The 20,356-nt window shown below is 39.6% G+C and overlaps 1 protein-coding gene across 5 annotated transcripts in view; it reads left to right on the top strand.

Annotated features, from left to right (window-relative positions):
* Positions 1-20,356, top strand: part of ABCB7 (ATP binding cassette subfamily B member 7) — a 217,620-nt gene that overhangs the window by 120,909 nt on the left and 76,355 nt on the right. For all 5 annotated transcript variants that reach the window (XR_007188314.2, XM_048213375.2, XM_026487192.4 and 2 more), the window contains exon 2: positions 16,824-16,901. Coding sequence is in view for 4 of the 5 variants with exons in the window: in XM_026487192.4 (XP_026342977.2) it covers positions 16,824-16,901 (78 nt within the window). In the remaining variant the exon portion in view is untranslated. The remainder of the gene's footprint in view (positions 1-16,823; positions 16,902-20,356) is intronic.

Here is a 20,356-nt window from a genome sequence, read left to right as displayed (position 1 = left end):
TTTCATTGATATTTTCTATTTATTCTTCTACTCTTCATTTATTTTTGCTCCACTCTATTATTTCCTGCTTTTTACTGGGTTTGGGCTTTATTTGTTTTCTTTTTCTAGCTGTTTTATATGTACATTTAGATTGAGATTTTCTTGTTTCTCAAGATAGGCCTGTATCGGTATAATCTTCCCTCTTAGAGTAACTTTTGCTTCATCCCAAAGATTTGGGACTCTTCTGTTTTCGTTTTCATTTATCTCTGTGTATTTTTCTATTCCTCTTTAATTTCCTGGTTGACTCATTTCATTGTTCAGTAACATGTTATTTAGCCTCCATGTATTTGTGTTCTTTTCAGAATTTTTTCTTGTGATTGATTTCTTGTTTCATACTCTTGAGGTCAGAAAAGACGCATGATACGATTTCAGTCTTTTTAAATTTATTGGGACTTGTTTTGTGGACTGTAATGTGATATATTACAGAGAATGTACAATGTGCACTTGGAAAGAATATGGATCTCACAGTTTTTGGTTGGAGAGTTCTCTTCCTATATGTTAGGTCATTTGTTCTTATGTGTCATTTAAAACCACTGTTTCCATGTAGATTTTCTCTTTGGATGATGTATTCATTGATGTAAGTTGGGTATTAATGTCCCTTACTATTACTGTATTACTGTCAATTTCTTCCTTTATGTCTGTTAATAGTTGCTTTATGTATTTAGGTGCCCCCATGTTGGGTGCATAGATGCTTGTAATTGTTACATTCTCATTTTGTATTGTTCCCTTTATCATTATGTAGTAATGACAGATGTTCTTTGTCTTGTGCTGTGTGTTTGTTTTCAAGTGTATTTTGTCTGGTGTAAGTATTGCTGTCCTGGCTTTCTTTTTACTTCCACTTGCATGGTAAATGTTTTCCTTCCTTTCACATTCAATCCGCATGTGTCTTTAGGTTTGAAATAAGTCTCTTGTAGATAGTATATAAATTTGTCTTGCTATTTTGTCAGTTCAGTCACTGTATTTTTTGATTTGAGCGTTTAGTCCATTTACATTTGAAGTAGTTAATGATAGGTATGTATTGCCATTTTGTTACTTGATTTATGGTGGTTTTTGTTTCTATTCCTTTCTTCTTCTCTTGCTCTCTTCCCTTGTGATTTGATGGCTTTCTTTAGTGTCATGCTTGGATTCCTTTTACTTTGTTTTTTGTATATATAATTGGTTTTTGATTTGTGGTTACCATTTGGTTCATATATAATATCTTATGTGTATAGCAGTCTCTATTAAGTTGATGGTTGGTTAAGATTGAACCCATTCTAAAATCACTGAACTTTCACTCCTTACCCCCACATTTTATGTTTATGGTATTATATTTTACATTTGTTTATTTTGTGAATCCCTTGACTGATTTTTGTAGATTTAATTGATTCTACAGCTTTTGCGCTTTAACCTCCATGCTGGTTTTATCAGTGAGCCGCCTTAGTGCCCCTGCTTGGTTCTTTTTTATATTTTCTCTCTGTGTTGAAGGTCTCACTGAGATACTCTATTCTTTTCTCAAGTCCACCCATTACTTTGTATTCTTTATTAGGCATATTGTTTATTTTTGTTTCACTTAGCTCTTTTGCTGTGGCTTTGTCCTGTTCTTTCATTGGGACATATTTCTCTGTCTTCTCACTTTGTATAGCTCTTGGTTTGTTTCTATTTATTAGGAATGTCTGCTACATCTCCTAATCTTTAAAGTAGTGGCCTCACTAAAAACAACTCTGTGGTTCCCTGTAATGCAGTGACCTCTTTTATAAGAACCAGATGCTGGTATGTCCTATGTGGGCTGCATTGGCTCTGCCTCAGTGGCTAAGTCACATTTACCCTCAGTCTAGTCGTGACAGTTGCTCACTTTGCCTGTTTGGGGCTCACTGAGCAGAATTTGTGCCTTTGTTGTTAATGGGCTTGTCTGGACATGTTGTAGGCTTGTTGTTGGGTGGTGTCATTGGTCAGAACAGATGCCTCCCCTTACTCCATCTGCCAGGGCAGCAGTCGCACTAATTGGCAGGATGGTCTCCCTGTGCTGCCTCCTGAGAGACTGTCATTGGTGGGCGTGGCCAGTACTCAGACCAGATTTCTGCCCCCACACTGTTTTTTGGGTTGCAGTTATGGGGAACTGTAGGATGCTCTCTCTGCGATGCCCCCTGGGAGTTTTTTGTTGGTGGGGCAGGGCAGCAGTCAGATCGGATGCCTACCCACAGTCCATCTGCCAGGGCTGCAGTCACCCCAAACTGCAGGGCACTCTCCTTTAGCTGCCAGGAATAAGATTCAGCTACTCAGACTGTGGGCTCACATTTGTATGTGGTCACCTTCTCCAGGGCGGGAGTTACTTCGTACTGGCACCGGTCACTTTCAGGGTTGATTGTTGGGTGTTTGGGGGCAGGAGCTACTTCAGAGGGATGCCTGCCAAGTGGGCCAAGTTGGATGGGGCAGATAGGCAGGGGAACTCGGGTGTGAGGCATGTGCTAGCAAGATAGATTGTTCTTGTTCATTCCTTGAAGTGTCTGGCCATCTAGCCTGGGGTTTGGGGGGAGAAAGCATGCTCGCTAGCACTTGTTCTTTGAGAAGTGAGCTAAAGATCCCTATCCCCACCAGCAAACATTCTGTAACTAATGAGTAAATGCCCTTCATATGTATCCAAGGTGCATTTTAAACTGCTGATTCTGTGGTGTGCCTTGGCTGGGTTATTTTTTATGCGGGCTCTTTAAGGGCAGGCACTCAGTTTCCTATGGCCCTCTGGCTCCTCTGGAGCTAAACCAGTTTTAAAGTACCCAGGGTTTATCGCCCTGTACAACTCATGAAGTTAAGCCTCACTGGTCAAGTCTCACTGGGGGTTTGGTTCTCAACTGCATCTCTGTCCCTCCTACCCTTTTTGATGTGACCTTTTCTCTAAGATTAACTATGGCAAGTCTTTTCTGTTAGTCTTCAGGTCATTTTCAGAGTTAGTTTCACAGGTGTAGCTGTTATCTTGGTGTGTTCACGGAGCAAAGTGGGCCCAGGATCCTCCTACTCTGCCGTTTTCCCAGTAGTTGAAGCCCATCTTTTTTATCTATTCACATCTATTGATGTACACTTGGGCTGTTTCCAAATCTTGGCTACTCTAAATAGCAGTGAAATAAACAAAGGGGTACATATATCTTTTCAAATTAGGTTTTGTTTTCTTTGAGTTCAGTATCCAGTAGTGGCATTGCTGGATGATACAGTATTTCTATTTTTAATTGTTATTTTTTATGCGGGCTCTTTAAGGGCAGGCACTCAGTTTCCTATGGCCCTCTGGCTCCTCTGGAGCTAAACCAGTTTTAAAGTACCCAGGGTTTATCGCCCTGTACAACTCATGAAGTTAAGCCTCACTGGTCAAGTCTCACTGGGGGTTTGGTTCTCAACTGCATCTCTGTCCCTCCTACCCTTTTTGATGTGACCTTTTCTCTAAGATTAACTATGGCAAGTCTTTTCTGTTAGTCTTCAGGTCATTTTCAGAGTTAGTTTCACAGGTGTAGCTGTTATCTTGGTGTGTTCACGGAGCAAAGTGAGCCCAGGATCCTCCTACTCTGCCGTTTTCCCAGTAGTTGAAGCCCATCTTTTTTATCTATTCACATCTATTGATGTACACTTGGGCTGTTTCCAAATCTTGGCTACTCTAAATAGCAGTGAAATAAACAAAGGGGTACATATATCTTTTCAAATTAGGTTTTGTTTTCTTTGAGTTCAGTATCCAGTAGTGGCATTGCTGGATGATACAGTATTTCTATTTTTAATTGTTTGGGGAACCTCCGTACTGGTTTCCACAGTGGTTGCACCAATTTATATGAAAAAGTTTTCTGTCTCCTTCTCTCTGTCTTATTCTAGGATTCCTATAATGCAAATGTTATTATGCTTGATGATGTTGCACTGTTCTCTTAGCTTATTCTCATTTTTTATTATTTATTCTTTTTGCTCTTCGGCTTGGTTACTTTCCATTACCCTGTCTAATAGATTGATGATTAATTCTTCTGCATCCTCTGATCTGCTGTTATTCCCTACAGTGTATTTTTTTTCTTCGGTTATTGAGTTTTTCAGATGTGAGTAGTTCTTTTTATATTTTCAGTCTCTTTTGAAATTCTCAATGTGTTTATCTACCCTTTTCTCAAGCCCAGTGAGTGTCTTTATGGCCATTATTCTGAATTCTTTATCAGGCATATTGCTTATCTCCATTTCATTTAACCTTATACTGTGATTTTGCCTTGTTTTTTAATTTGGGGAATATTTCTGTTTCCTCTGGGGTGGGGCATGCAGTGCTAGCAAGGTAGATGGAGAGTGTTTGTGCTGGCTCCTGCAAACATTCAGCTTTCTAGGCTGGGAGAGGGGAAGAGAAGTGGCACATGCCATCACTTTTGTTCCTAGAGAAACCTGCAGATCATTTCCTGTCTGTTATAAGATTAATCAGTTAATCTTCACTTATACCCCAGGTGCTTTTTAAACTGCTGCTTCTGTGCTGTGTCTCAAGCTGAGTTATTTAGTATGCTGGCACTTTAAGGCTACAGACTGGGTTTCCTGTCACCCTCAGGCCTCCTGGAGTTAAGCCCTGTTGGTATTCAAAACCAGACTTGATGGGGACTTGTCTTCCCAGGGTGGGTTCCCAGTCATGAGGATCTGATCCTCTCCTTGTCACTGCTTGTGGTGTCCCCTCCCATTTGTGGTTAGTTGTGCTGGGGGTTTAGTTCCCAACCATGTCTCCATGCATTTTACCCTTTTCTATGTGGCCTTCTGTCTAGAATTAACTGTGGAAGGTCTGTTCTGTCAGTATTCAGGTGCTTTTCAGAGTTGGCACATAGGTGTAGCTGTTACCTCAGTATGTCTGTGGGACAGGCTGAGCTCAGGATCCTCCTTCTCTGCCATCTTCCCTGACTCTATTTGAAACAGTATTTTAAGTGAAGGGACTAGCCCTCAGAAGAAGTTAACCCATTATGTGACCGTTACTTTTCCTTTTGTAATGAAGGATTTTTAATAATCGGTGCTGATTTTCTCTGAGGATTAGGAAGCAGATAACATAGAAGAGCATGTCAGGGGTTTCTTTTTATCTGTTCTAAGCGTGGATACTGACTATACCTGTGTTCATTTTATTGTTTCTGAACTTTTTATATGCTTGAAATGGTCTATAATTTTAACAGTGCTATTTTAGTACTAGAAGTTCAGTTTGAATTTGAACAGTTTAAAAGTATTAGCCTTGAATCCTCATGCTTATGGGACAAGTTGATGAAAGAAGTTTAAAGAGATAGCTGGAAATTCTGACAGGGTTTATAGATACTTTCAAGGGTTATTTTATGGTAAGTTGTTTTAATTTTGACCAACAACACTTCAGAATGTATGTTTTTGCTATCAATTTAAATGTGTTACCAACATTCATCTGTTAGCCGCTGGCCATACATAGGCATCATTTTGAGAGGAAAGAAGAAGGTGGATAGTTATTTATTTGACGTAACTGAGCAACATTTGAAAGTAAAAGAAGATTAAATTGCATATAAATGTGCAAACATGTACAAGATCTTCCTTGATGTCTCCTTACTTGAACTGGGAGATTATGGAAAACAGGAAATTTGAGGGTAAAGATTCCATGAGGTATGAGTATGGAGAAAGTCAGGGAGGGTAACAATTGAGTTAAGCCCCAGAAAGACACCAATGACAGTGGATGGCTTCTGGAGTTTGAGGATAGTGGAGTCAAGTAGGAGCTTGGGTTTGGCAAGTCAGTGTACAAACAGCTGTTACTATTTTTGAAATTTTTATAATTCAGGGTATGTATTATATATTCATAAACATACATAAGCAGGAATGTACTACTGTTCATTACATTTTGGAAAACAGCAGAGTTAAGTTTCTCAATAATCTGGTTAGCTCTTTTGTATATGGATGTTATTTTTTGGGTAATTTAACCTTTTTCTGTTTTGCAGTGTATAACATTAACATTCATATTGAGACATTAAACCATTTGTACAATGTATTTATAGCTAAAGGAAAGCCTAAGTATTATCTGCCATTTAGGAGAGATTTGACCTAAAAACCACATTTCATCCTCACTAAATTGATGGTACATTTCAGAAGGATGTGTGTCCATTTTACAGATGTCTCTGGTATTACCATGGAGACATTGTTTATTGTGCCTGCTTTCAACTCCATTTTTTTAAACATTATTAAAACAAATACTTGGCCCAAGGAATCTTTCATTAAAGTCCATCTGCTAGTTATGTAGAAGTATTTGGCAAAACTGATCTTAGGACCACTCTTTGAAGTTAGCATTTAGATTAAGACTAAACAGGGAACAGATGCAAAGTAGAACATAATAAAATACAGTAAAGGGAGTTAGTAAGAGTGTTTGAAAAGTGCATAAAAGTCATTTAAGAAAGAATTGAGTTTGAAGACTTTGAGGGTTTTAGGAAAAAAAAGACAAACCTAGATTAAAAGAAGGAAAAAAGAAAATACAATTTGACACTTTAAATAAGTGATACAATTTACTTTATACCTGAACCACACATTTTATTTTTTTATCTTTTTAGGCATGTATAAAAGTGTAATAATCTGTCTAATATTGGTTGTGGTTTTGGATTTAAGTATATTTATGGGCAATAAAAGAAATCTTTTAAGTTTATTCCTAGATACCTTATTCTTTATGGTGCAGTTGTAAACGGGATTGTTTTCTTAATTTCTCTTTCTACTACATTATTAGTGTATAGAATTGTGAGAGATCTCTGTGTATTTTGAATCCTGCGACGACTGAATTTATCAGTTCTAGTCATTTTTTGTTGCTTTGGGTTCTTTTATATATAATATCCTGTCATCTGCAAATAGTGAAAGCTTTACTTCTTTCTTACCAATATGGATGCCTTATTTATATTCTTTTTGTTCTTTGATTGCTGTGGCTAGGTCTTCTAGTGCTATGTTGAATAAAAGTGATGAGAATGGACACCCTTTTTTGTGTTGTTCCTAATCTTAGAAGAAAAGCTCTCAGTTTTTCACCATTGAGTATGATGTTAGTTTTGCATTTTTCATATATATCATTTATCTTGTTGAGGTATGTTCTCTTTAAACTTACTATTGAGAGTTGTTTTTTTTAAATATTTTTTTATTATGTTAGTCACCATACAGTACATCCCTGGTTTTTGATGTGAAGTTCGATGATTCATTAGTTGCGTATAACACCCAGTGCACCATGCAATACGTGCCCTCCTTACTACCCATCACCAGTCTATCCCATTCCCCCACCCTCCTCCCCTCCGAAGCCCTCAGTTTGTTTCTCAGAGTCCATAGTCTCTCATGCTTCACTCCCCCCTCTGATGACCCCCCCCTTTCTTTATCCCTTTCTCCTCCTACCGATCTTTCTACTTCTTATGTTCCATATCAGTGAAACCATATGATAATTGTCTTTCTCTGCTTGACTTATTTCACTTAGCATTATCTCCTCCAGTGCCGTTCATGTTGCAGCAAATGTCGAGAAATCGTTCTTTTTGATAGCTGAGTACTATTCCATTGTATATGTGGACCACATCTTCTTAATCCAGTCATCTGTTGAAGGGCATCTCGGCTCCTTCCACGGTTTAGCTATTGTGGACAGAGCTGCTATGAGCATTGGGGTGCATATGGCCCTTCTCTTCACTACGTCTGTATCTTTGGGGTAAACACCCAGTAGTGCAATGGCTGGGTCATAGGGTAGCTCAATTTGTAACTTTTTAAGGGACCTCCACACTGTTTCCCAGAGCGGCTGTACCAACTTGCACACCCACCAACAATGTAGGAGGGACCCCCTTTCTCCACATCCTCTCCAACAATTGTTATTTCTTGCCTTGTCAATTTTTGCCATTCTAACTGGCGTAAGGTGGTATCTCAGTGTGGTTTTGATTTGAATTTCCCTGATGACTACTGATTTTTTTTTTTTAAGATTTTATTTATTTATTCGACAGAGATAGAGATAGCCAGCAAGAGACGGAACACAAGCAGGGAGAGTGGGAGAGGAAGAAGCAGGCTCCAGCAGAGCAGGGAGCCCGATGTGGGGCTCCATCCCAGGACCAAGGGATCACGCCCTGAGCCGAAGGCAGATGCTTAACTGCTGTGCCACCCAGGCACCCCTCATCCGTTTTTTTTTTTTTTTTGATTTTTTATTATATTATGTTAGTCACCATACAGTACATCCTCGGTTTCCAATGTAAGGCTCGATGATTCATTAGTTCTGTATAACACCCAGTGCACCATGCAATACGTGCCCTCCTTACTACCCATCACCAGCCTATCCCATTCCCCCATCCCCCTCCCCTCTGAGGCCCTCAGTTTGTTTCTCATAGTCCATAGTCTCTCATGTTTCATTCCCCCTTCTGATTACCCCCCCTTTCTTTATCCCTTTCTTCCCCTACCGATCATCCTAGTTCTTATGTTCCATAGATGAGAGAAATCATATGATAGTTGTCTTTCTCTGCTTGACTTATTTCACTTAGCATAATCTCCTCCAGTGCCGTCCATGTTGTAGCAAATGTTGAGAACTCGTTCTTTCTGATAGCTGAGTAATATTCCATTGTATATATGGACCACAACTTCTTAATCCAGTCATCTGTTGAAGGGCATCTCGGCTCCTTCCACGATTTAGCTATTGTGGACATTGCTGCTATGAACATTGGGGTGCATATGGCCCTTCTCTTCACTACGTCTGTATCTTTGGGGTAAACACCCAGTAGTGCAATGGCTGGATCATAGGGTAGCTCAATTTTTAACTTTTTAAGGGACCTCCACACTGTTTTCCAGAGTGGCTGTACCAATTTGCATTCCCACCAACAATGTAGGAGGGATCCCCTTTCTCCACATCCTCTCCAACAATTGTTGTTTCTTGCCTTGTCAATTTTTGCCATTCTAACTGGCGTAAGGTGGTATCTCAGTGTGGTTTTGATTTGAATTTCCTTGATGGCTAATGATTTTGAACATTTTTTCATGTGTCTGTTAGCCATTTGTATGTCTTCATTGGAAAAGTGTCTGTTCATATCTTCTGCCCATTTTTTGATTTGTTTATTTGTTTCTCGTGTATTGAGTTTGAGAAGTTCTTTGTAGATCTTGGATACCAGTCCTTTATCTGTAGTGTCATTTGCAAATATCTTCTCCCATTCCGTGGGCTGCCTCTTAGTTTTTCTGACTGTTTCCTTGGCTGAGCAGAAACTTTTAATCTTGATGAAGTCCCATTAATTCATTTTATCTTTTGTTTCTCTTGACTTTGGGGATGTGTCATGAAAAAGTTTGCTTTGGCTGATGTCGTAGAGGTTGCTGCCTATGTTCTCCTCTAGGATTTTGATGGATTCCTGTCTCACATCGAGGTCTTTCATCCATTTGGAGTTTATTTTTGTGTATGGTGTGAGAGAGTGGTCAAGTTTCATTCTTTTGCATGTAGCTGTCCAATTTTCCCAGCACCATTTATTGAAGAGACTGTCTTTTTTCCACCGGATGTTTTTTCCCGCTTTATCAAATATTAGTTGCCCAAAGAGCCGAGGGTCTATTTCTGGGCTCTCTATTCTGTTCCATTGGTCTATGTGTCTGTTTTTGTGCCAGTACCATCCTGTCTTTTTTATCACAGCTTTGTAGTACAGCTCGAAATCCGGCATTGTGATGCCCCCAGCTTTGTTTTTCCTTTTCAACAGTTCCTTGGAGATTCGGGGCCTTTTCTGGTTCCATACAAATTTAAGGACTATTTGTTCCAGTTCTTTGAAAAATGTCCTCGGTATTTTGATCAGGATAGCATTGAAAGTGTAGATTGCTCTGGGTAGCATGGACATTTTAACTATGTTAATTCTTCTGATCCATGAGCATGGAATATATTTCCATCTTTTTATGTCTTCCTCAATGTCTTTCAAGAGTGATTTATAGTTTCTAGAATATAGGTCCTTTACGTCTCTGGTTAAGTTAATTCCAAGGTAACGTATGGTTTTTGGTGCTATTGTAAATGGGATGGATTCCCTAATTTCTCTTTCTTCGGTCTTGTTATTCGTGTATAGAAATGCAACTGATTTCTGAGCATTGATTTTGTATCCCGCCACGTTACTGAATTGCTCTATAACTTCTAATAGTTAGGGAGTGGCTTCTTTTGGGTTTTCCATTTAGAGTATCATGTCATCTGCAAAGAGAGACATTTTGACTTCTTCTTTGCTGATTTGAATACCTTTGATCCCTTTTTGTCGTCTGATTGCTGTTGCAAGGACTTCTAGTACTATGTTGAGTAATAGTGGTGAGAGTGGGCATCCTTGTCAAGTTCCTGATCTTAAGGGAAAGGCTTCCAGCTTTTCCCCATTGAGAATAATATTTGCAGTAGGCTTTTCATAGATGGCTTTTATGATATTGAGAAATGTACCTTCTATTCCTACACTCTGAAGGGTTTTAATCAGGAAAGGATGCTGTATTTTGTCAAATGCTTTTTCGGCATCGATTGAGAGGATCATATGGTTCCTGAGTCTTTTCTTGTTGATATGATGTATCACGCTGATTGATTTGCGAATATTGAACCACGCTTGCATCCCAGGTATGAATCCCACTTGATCGTGATGGATAATCCTTTTAATGTACTGTTGGATTCTATTAGCAAGTATCTTGTTGAGGATTTTGGCGTCCATATTCATTAGGGAGATCGGTCTGTAATTCTCCTTTTTGAGGGGGTCTTTGCCTGGTTTGGGGATCAAGGTAATATTGGCCTCATAGAATGAGTTTGGTAGCTTTCCTTCTGTTTCTATTTTTTGAAATAACTTTAGAAGAATAGGTATTATTTCTTCTTTGAATGTTTGGTAGAATTCCCCAGGAAAACCGTCCGGGCCTGGAGTTTTGTTATTTGGAAGGTTGTTTATTACTGACTCAATTTCTTCATAATTAATTGGCCTGTTTAAGAAATCAATTTCTTCCTGTTTCAGTCTTGGTAGTTTATAGGTTTCCAGGAAGGATTCCATCTCTTCCAGATTGCTTAGTTTATTGGCATATAGCTGTTGATAAAAATTTCTAATAATCCTTCCAATTTCAATGGTGTTCGTCGTGACCTCTCCTTTTTCATTCATAATTTTAATAATCTGGGTCCTTTCTCTTTTCTTTTGGATAAGTCTTGCCAGTGGTCTGTCAATTTTATTGATTCTCTCCAAGAACCAGCTTCTAGTCCTGTTGATCTGCTCTACTGTACTTCTGGTTTCTGCTTGATTGATTTCAGCTCTAATTTTGGTCAACTGCTTCCTCGTGCGTGGATTAGGCCTGTCCCTCTGTTGCTGTTCCAGCTTCTTGAGGTGATTCTTTGCTTAGTATTTGCCAGGGTGTTATGTCTATTTCTGAGAGTGGAGTGTTCAGGTCCCCTACTATTAATGTATTTTTATTTATATGTCTCTTTATTCTGGTTAAGAGTTGGCTTGTGTATCTTGCTGCTCCCCTGTTGGGGGCATATATATTTATAATTGTCATATCCACTTGTTGAATACTTCCTTTAAGAATAATATGGTGCCCTTCTGCATCTCTAACTATAGTCTGTAGTTTAAAATCCAATTTATCTGATATGAGAATTGCTACCCCAGCTTTCTTTTGAGGTCCATTTGCGTGAAAGATGGTACTCCATCCCCTTACTCTCAGTTTGAATGCATCTTTGGGTTCGAAATGAGTCTCTTGTAGACAGCAAATGGATGGGTCATTTCTTTTTATCCAGTCTGCAACGCTGTGGCTTCTTATGGGAGCATTTAAGCCATTAACATTAAGACTAAGTACTGAGAGATATGATTTTAATGATGCCATGTTGCCAGTAAAGTCTTTGTTTGTATTGGCTGTGACTTTCTGTTCTGTATCACTCTTGGGGCCTTTTTACTTTTATAGAACCCCTCGTAATATCTCCTGTAGGGCTGGTTTCGTGGTTACGAAATTGGTTAGTTACTGGCGATTCTGAAATGTCTTTATTTCTCCATCAATTCTGAATGACAGCCTTGCTGGATAAAGGATCCTTGGCTGCATGTGTTTCTCTGAAAGAGCTTTAAATATGCTCCCCCAACCCTTTCTCTCATTCCAGGTCTGTGTAGACAGGTCTGACGTAATTCTGATGCCTTTGCCTTGGTACGTGAGAGATTTCTTTGCCCTGGCCGCTTTCAATACTGTATCCTTGGATCTAATATTTGCGAAATGCACTATGACGTGACGTGGCGTAGGTTTGTCGTGGTTGAGCTTGGGAGGGGTCCTCTCTGCCTCTTGGACACGAATGTTTGTTTCCCTGGCTAGATTAGGGAAGTTTTCAGCTACAACTTGTTCAAATATCTCTTTTAGACCTCTGTTTTTCTCCACCCCCTCGGGGATGCCGATGATTCTAACATTGGATCGTTTCATTGAGTCAGTAATCTCCCGTAACCTACATTCGTGGGCTTGGATTTTTTTAAGAGCAGCTTCTATTTTGGTTTTTTCCTCTATTAACCCATCCTCCAATTCACTAACCCTTTCCTCTGCTTCTGTGACCCTGGCCGTCAGAGCCTCTAGTTTTGCCTGCATTTGGCTCATAGAATTTTTAATTTCTGTCAGATTCGCTCTCATTTCTGTCCTTAGGGATTCTGTATTCTCAGTAACCTTTTCGTTAATAGTTTTTTCAATTCTACTCATCATTTTGACCATCGTTACTCTGAATTCCATTTCTGATACTTTGGTTACATCCATATCCATTATTTCTGTGGCAGAGGCCACAGACTCACCGTCTTTTCTTTGCTGGGGGGGACTTCTCCTTCTTGTCATTCTGATGAGGAGAGGTTGCGGGGTTGTCCAGAGCCCAAATTATTGACTGGGTCCCAGGCCGTGCCCCTTGTTTTATAGGGATCTTAGGGATTTGGGCTTCTTCTTTAAAGATTTTATTTATTTATTTATGTGGCAGCCAACCAGCGAGAGAGAGAACAGAAGCAGGGGAGTGGGAGAGGAAGAAGCAGGCTCCCAGCCGAGGAGCCCAATGAGGGACTCCTTTCCGGAACGCTGGGATCACGCCCTAAGCCAAAGACAGGCGCTCAATGACTGCGCCACCCAGGTGCCCCGGGTTGTGGGCTTCTTGATTTTTCAGCCTGCCTTCTGGGGGAGGGGCCTGCCGTGCCGATACTCAGGCAACCCTGTTTGGGTAGAGTCTCTGTGTCCCCTGCGAGGGGGGATGGGGATGGGCACTCTCTGAGCCGGTATTTCCAGGCTTTTTTTCTCTGGCGGCTTTCCCTGGTGGTTTGTTGTGCCTCTTCTGAGAGTCAGAGCAGCAGCGGCCAAATTTCAGCCTCTGTCACAGAACAGAGGGATTGCGGCCCGTTCTCTACTAATGTTCTGGCCACTTTAACTCTCTTACTGTTGGTGCTGCTCAACCCTGCAGCGTCCCGGGATGTGCGCCCCACACCCGGAGTCCCGGCCCTCACTTCCAGGGCCGGCGCGTCCCTGTCCTTTGTGTTTCTAACGCTGCCAGCCGCCAGCCGCCCCACGCGCACTCTGGAAGCTCCCGGTCTCAGTCTGGATCCAGTGAGCGCACCGGGATTCCGGTGTTCCGCGAGATGCCTGGTGGCGTGCGCACCCGGCTCACGGTCTCGGTCTGCTGTTTTGCAGGTGCCGTCCGTGATCCCCGCCTGCTCTCCCGTGCAGGTGGCTACTGCTTCCCAGCGCCCGAACGCGGCGGCTCCCTCCCCCTTCCGTTTATCTTCCGATATCTGTGCACGGTTTCATGGCTCCCCGCTTCGTACCTCAATACTCAGCGCTGGAGATGTTCATTTGTAGAGATCCAGATGCATCTTCCTGCGTCTCAGGCTGGTTCCGTGGTTGTTTAGGCTGGTCTGGTACCTATCCAGCTGGACTCGGGGGACCGGCTGAAAAAGGTGTCTCCTACTCCTCCGCCATCTTAACCAGAACTCTCCTGATGGCTAGTGATTTTGAACATTTTCTCATGTGTCTGTTAGCCATTTGTATGTCTTCATTGGAAAAGTGTCTGTTCATATCTTCTGCCCATTTTATGATTTGTTTATTTGTTTCTTGTGTATTGAGTTTGCGAAGTTCTTTGTAGATCTTGGATACCAGTCTTTTATCTGTAGTATCATTTGCAAATATCTTCTCCCATTCCGTGGGCTGCCTCTTAGTTTTTTTTTTTTTACTATTTCCTTGGCTGTGCAGAAGCTTTTTATCTTGATGAAGTCCTACAAATTCATTTTATCTTTTGTTTCTCTTGCCTTTGGAGATGTACTATTGAGAGTTTTTATCACGAATGGATGTGGTCCTTTATCAAATACTTTCTGTCTCTATTGAAATGATCATATGGTTTTTATCCTTTCTCTTGTTAATGTGATGTATCTTGTTGATTTGTGAATATTGAACTACCCTTGCATCCCTGGAATAAATCCCACATGATCATGGTGAATGATTTTTTTAATGTATTGTTGGATTTGCTTTGCTGATATTTTGTAAAGGATTTTTACATCATTCATCAGGGATATTTGGCTTGTAGTTTTCTTGTTTGTGTTAGTCTTTATCTGGTTTTTGGTATCAGCTATGTCGCCCCCCCATGGAATGAATTTGGAAGCTTTCCTTTCTCTTGTTTTTATGAATAGTTTGAGAAGAATAGGTATTAATTCTGTTTTAAATGTTTGGTAGAATTTACCATCTGGTCCTGAGCTTTTTCGTTGGGAGTTTTTTGATTACTGATACAGTTTCCTTGCTCATAATCAGTCTGGTCAAATTTTCTCTTTCTTTCTGATTCAGTGTTGGAAGGTTATATGTTTCTAGGAATTTATCCATTTCTCTAGTTTGCCAAATTATTGGCATATAAGTTTTCATACTCTTCTCTTGTAGTCCTATATTTCTGTGGTGTCAGTTGTTATTTCTCCTTCAGTTCTAATTTTATTTGTTTGAGTCATCTCTCTTTTTTCTTGAGGAGTCTGTGCTAGGATTTATCAATTTTGTTTATCTTCTCACAGAACCAGTTCCTGGTTTCATTGATCTGTTCTATTGTTTTTTAGTCTCTATTTACTTTATTTCTGGTGTAATTTTTTATTTATTTCCTTCTACTTGCTTTGGGCTTTGTGTGTTCTTTTTGAAGTTCCTTTAGGTGTAGGGTTAGGTTGCTTAGATTTTTCTTGTATCTTGAAGTAGGCATCTGTTGCTATAAACTTTCCTGTTAGTACAGCTTTTCTGCATCTCAAAGATTTTATACTCTTGTGTTTTCATTTTCCTTTATCTTCATGTATTTTCTCTGATTTTCTCTTTGATTTCTTGGTTGACCCATTGTTTAGTAGCATGTTATTTAGCTTCCATGTATTTGTGTTCTTTTCAAATTGTTCTTGCTACTGATTCCTCGTTTCATACCATTGTGGTCAGAAGACATGCATAACAACTTCAGTCTTTTAGAATTTGTTGAGACTTGTTTTGTGGCCTAGCATGTGATTGTCCTGGAAAATATTCCATGTACACTTGAAAAGAATGTGTATTGTGCTATTTGTGGATGGAATTCTCTATATATATTATGTATATTATGTGGGAAGCCCCATAAAGCTATCAAATGATTTCTCATCAGGCACATTGCAATTAATAAGAAAGTGGCATGATGTATTTAAAGTGCTGAAAGGAAAAAAATCTGCAACCAAGAATACTTTACCCAGCAAGGTTATCATTCAGAATAGTAGGAGAGATAAAGTGTTTCCCAGATAAACAAAAATTAAAGGAGTTCATAACCCTTAAATTGGCCATCAAGAAAAATTAAAGGGAACTCTTTCAGTGGAAAGAAAAGGCCATAATCAGGAGTAAGAAAATTATGAAAGGAAAAAATTTCACAGGTAAATGCAAACATAAAAGTAATAGATTAATAACTTATAAAACCAGTATAGAGGTTAAATACAAAAACATTCAGGTCAGTTATATATTCAAAAATCAGTCAAAGGATTCACAAAATAAAAGGATGTGTAGTATGACATCATATACATAAAACGTGGAGGTGCTAAAAAATTGAGTACTTTTAGAATGGGTTTGATCTTAAGCGACCACTAACTGAATATTGACTGCTACACAGTTTAGATATTATATATGAACCTAATGGTAACCACAATTCTCAAACGTGTAGTAGATACACAAAAAATAAAAAGAAAAGAATCCAAGCGTAACACTAGAGAAAGCAATCAAACCACACGGGAAGAGAGCAAAAAAAGAAAGGAAGAGAGAATAAGAGAATAACTACAAAAACTGTAAAACAAGTAACAAAATGGCAATTAAGTACATACCTGTCAATTTATTTAAATATAAATGAACTGAATGCTCCAATTAAAATACATAGGGTGAGTGAATTGACAAAATTGCAAGACCCATCTGTATGCTTCCTATAAGAGACTCCCTTCAGACCTAAAGACATATATGGATTAATGGTGAAGGTATGGAAAAACATTTATCATGCAAATGAAGTGAAAGGAAAGCTGGGGTAGGCGTACTTAGACAAAATACACTTTAAAACAAAGACTGTAATAAGATACAAAGTAGAACACTACATAATGATAAAGGGAACAATCCAGGTTGAGAATATAACAATTATAAATATCTATGCACCCAACATGGAAGCACCTAAATATATAAAGCAACTATTAAAAGACATAAAGGAAGAAATTGGTAGTTATACAGTAATAGTAGAGAACATCAGTACCCCGCTTACATCAGTGAATAATAGATCAACCAGTCAGAAGGTCAAGAAGGAAATAGTAGCTTTCAAGGACTTTTTTGGCCAGATGGATGTAACAAATGTATACAGGAGAATAGGGGAAATCTTTTAATATTAATTGTTTACTCTGAAAATTTTTTTCCTTTTTTCTCTTCTGCAGGTCCCAGAGTCATTAAGACATACTACGTGGCAGAGAATGGGAAAAGGCAACTCAAGACAGATATTAGATGTTACCAGGGTAAGATTAAGTGGATACTTCTACATATAACTCAAAAGATTTGCAAGCCCTTTGAGCGGTTTCAAATTTATACTACATATTTGTGTTTCTCATTTCTTTCTAAATACTTTTCATTTTTTTTTTTACTAAATACTGAAAGATGAATAAGAAATCATGTTCCTGCTAGTAGAAGTAGGGATAGATACCTTGATTATTTTTCTGCTTCTGGAGAACTCTGTCAGAATCTCTTGAGATCAGTGCCAGATACAGTAACATTTTTAGAATGCTTTTATAAATGTAATGGCAGCTTGTTGACACTTAAATTTTTCCCAGTAATTTGTATGTGATATATGGAATGCTGTAAGCTTTTCAAGTGAGTAAAGTTCCTTTACCTTAGAAGATGTTGAGATGGCAGAGTGTCAAGGGACTCTAAGCTTATTAGAGCCTGATACTTAGTTTTTTAGTTGATAAGGGTTATTTTTCATTGCTAATGTAAGTGAAAGACAACTTTAAAATTTCTCAGTGCTCTAAAATTACACAGCAATTCTCCAAGTTAGAAAAAGGCTAGAAAATTAGAAGACAGCCTAAACCCTGAGTACTTCCTTTATTTTTTCATTTTGATTAACAATTATTTGCCATTACAAGGTACAAGGCATTGTTCTAATTTACGCAGAGGCTGTAAACGTGAATTACATTTCAATCTTTTGCTTTGTCGAAGACCTCATTATCTTGTGTGGTATTCATCAGACCCCTTGGTATAATTTGTTACTTAGTCTTTTAGACGGAAAAAATGCCACAAAAAGATATTGTCAGACTAAAATTTGTATTTTGATGTTTTCCCTTTAAAAATGCTTTGAGATTGTTGATCCAAGAATCAATAACCCATTTATGGCAATTATTTTTTTGTTCTGAACTGGTGTGAATAAGAAGGCACTTTTGCTTTTTGTTTTTTGTTTTTTTTTTAAGATTTTATTTATTTATTTGACAGAGAGAGACAGCCAGAGAGAGAGAGAGAACACAAGCAGGGGGAGTGGGAGAGGAAGAAGCAGGCTCCTAGCAGAGAAGCCTGATGTGGGGCTCGATCCCAGAACGCTGGGATCACGCCCGGAGCCAAAGGCAGACGCTTAACGACTGAGCCACCCAGGCGCCCCAGGAAGAAGCAGGCTTATAGCGGAAGAGCCTGATGTGGGGCTCAATCCCAGATCGCCGGGATCACGCCCTGAGCCGAAGGCGGAAGCTTAACCGCTGTGCCACCCAGGCGCCCCTTACTTTTGCTTTTTGTGATTACATTTTCATAGCTTGGCCCAAAGCTCATACTGTTATGATTCGGCATTGATAGACATTTGTGTTTGTAAAGAACTTGCCCTTCATTAATTCATTAATATGGCTGCTGAAGAAGCATATTATTATGTGCATTTATTTCATTAAGTATCTTTTTTTTAATTTTAATGTTATTATTATATTATGTTAGTCACCATACAGTACATCCCCAGTTTCCAATGTAAAGTTCGATGATTCATTAGTTGCCTATAACACCCAGTGCACCATGCAATACATCCCCTCCTTACTACCCATCACCAGTCTATCCCATTACCCCAACCCCCTCCCCTCTGAGGCCCTCAGTTTGTTTCTCATAGTCCATAGTCTCTCATGCTTCATTCCCCCCTTCTGATTACCCCCACTTTCTTTATCCCTTTCTTCCCCTGTCGATCTTCCTAGTTCTTATGTTCCAAAGGTGAGAGAAATCATATGATAATTGTCTTTCTCTGCTTGACTTATTTCACTTAGCATTATCTCCTCCAGTGCTGTCCATGTTGCAGCAAATGTTGAGAATTCGTTCTTTCCGATAGCTAAATAATATTCCATTGTATATATGGACCACAACTTCTTAATCCAGTCATCTGTTGAAGGGCATCTCAGCTCCTTCCATGATTTGGCTATTGTGGACAATGCTGCTATGAACATTGGGGTGCATGTGGCCCTTCTCTTTACTACGTCTGTATCTTTGGGGTAAATACCCAGTAGTGCAATGGCTGGATCACAGGGTAGCTCAATTTGTAACTTTTTAAGGGACCTCCACACTGTTTTCCAGAGTGGCTGTACCAACTTGCATTCCCACCAACAATGTAGGAGGGATCCCCTTTCTCCACATCCTCTCCAACAATTGTTATTTCTTGCCTTGTCTATATTTGCCATTCTAACTGGCGTAAGGTGGTATCTTAGTGTGGTTTTGATTTGGATTTCCCTGATGCCTAATGATTTTGAACATTTTCTCATGTGTCTGTTAGCCATTTGTATGTCTTCATTGGGAAAGTGTCTGTTCATATTTTCTGCCCATTTTATGATTTGTTTATTTGTTTCTCGTGTATTGAGTTTGAGAAGTTCTTTGTAGATCTTGGATACCAGTCCTTTATCTGTAGTGTCATTTGCAAATATATTCTCCCATTCCGTGGGCTGCCTCTTAGTTTTTTTGAGTGTTTCCTTGGCTGTGCAGAAGACTTTTATCTTGATGAAGTCCCACAAGTTCATTTTATCTTTTGTTTCTCTTGCCTTTGGAGATATTCGCATGTTTTTCTCTGAAAGAGCTTTACAAATGCCCCCTCAACCCTTTCTCTCATTCCAGGTCTGTGTAGGCAGGTCTGACGTAATTCTGATACCTTTGCCTTAGTACGTGAGAAATTTCTTTGCCCTGGCCGCTTTCAATACTGTATCCTTGGATCTAATATTTGCGAAATGCACTATGATGTGACGTAGTGTAAGTTTGTCGTGGTTGAGCTTGGGAGGGGTCCTCTCTGCCTCTTGGACACGAATGTTTGTTTCCCTTGCTAGATTAGGGAAGTTTTCAGCTACAATTTGTTCAAATATTTCTTCTAGACCTCTGTTTTTCTCCACTCCCTTGGGAATGCCAATGATTCTGACATTGGAACGTTTCATTGAGTCAGTAATCTCCTGTAACCTACATTCCTGTGCGTGGATTTTTTTGAGTCCAGATTCTATTTTAGCTTTTCTTCTACTAATCCATCCTCCAGTTCGCTGATATGTTCTTCTGCCTCATTCACCCTGGCCGTCAGAGCCTCTAGTTTTGACTGCATTTGGCTCATAGAATTTTTAATTTCTGCCAAATTGGCTCTCATTTCCGCCCTTAGAGATTCTATATTCTCATTAACATTTTCGTTAATACTTTTTTCTAGTCTACACATCCTCTTGACCATTGTTACTCTGAATTCCATTTCTGGTAATTTGGTTATATCCATATCCATGAGTTCTTTGGCAGAGGCCACAGACTCATTGTCTTTTCTTTGCTGGTGGGGGGGACTTCTCCTCCTCGTCATTCTGATGAGGAGAGGTTGCGGGGTTTTCCAGAGCCTAAATTATTGACCGGGACCCAGGCCGTGCGCCCTTGTTTTATAGGGACCTTAGGGGTGTGGGCTTCTTGATTTTTCAGCCTGCCTTCTGTGGGAGGGGCCTGCCGCGCC

The sequence above is a fragment of the Ursus arctos genome, chromosome X, assembly GCF_023065955.2.
Source record: "Ursus arctos isolate Adak ecotype North America chromosome X, UrsArc2.0, whole genome shotgun sequence".
Classification (NCBI taxonomy): domain Eukaryota; kingdom Metazoa; phylum Chordata; class Mammalia; order Carnivora; family Ursidae; genus Ursus; species Ursus arctos.
The sequence above is the reverse complement of the archived record's forward strand: the minus strand, read 5'-3'. Positions and strand labels throughout refer to the sequence as shown.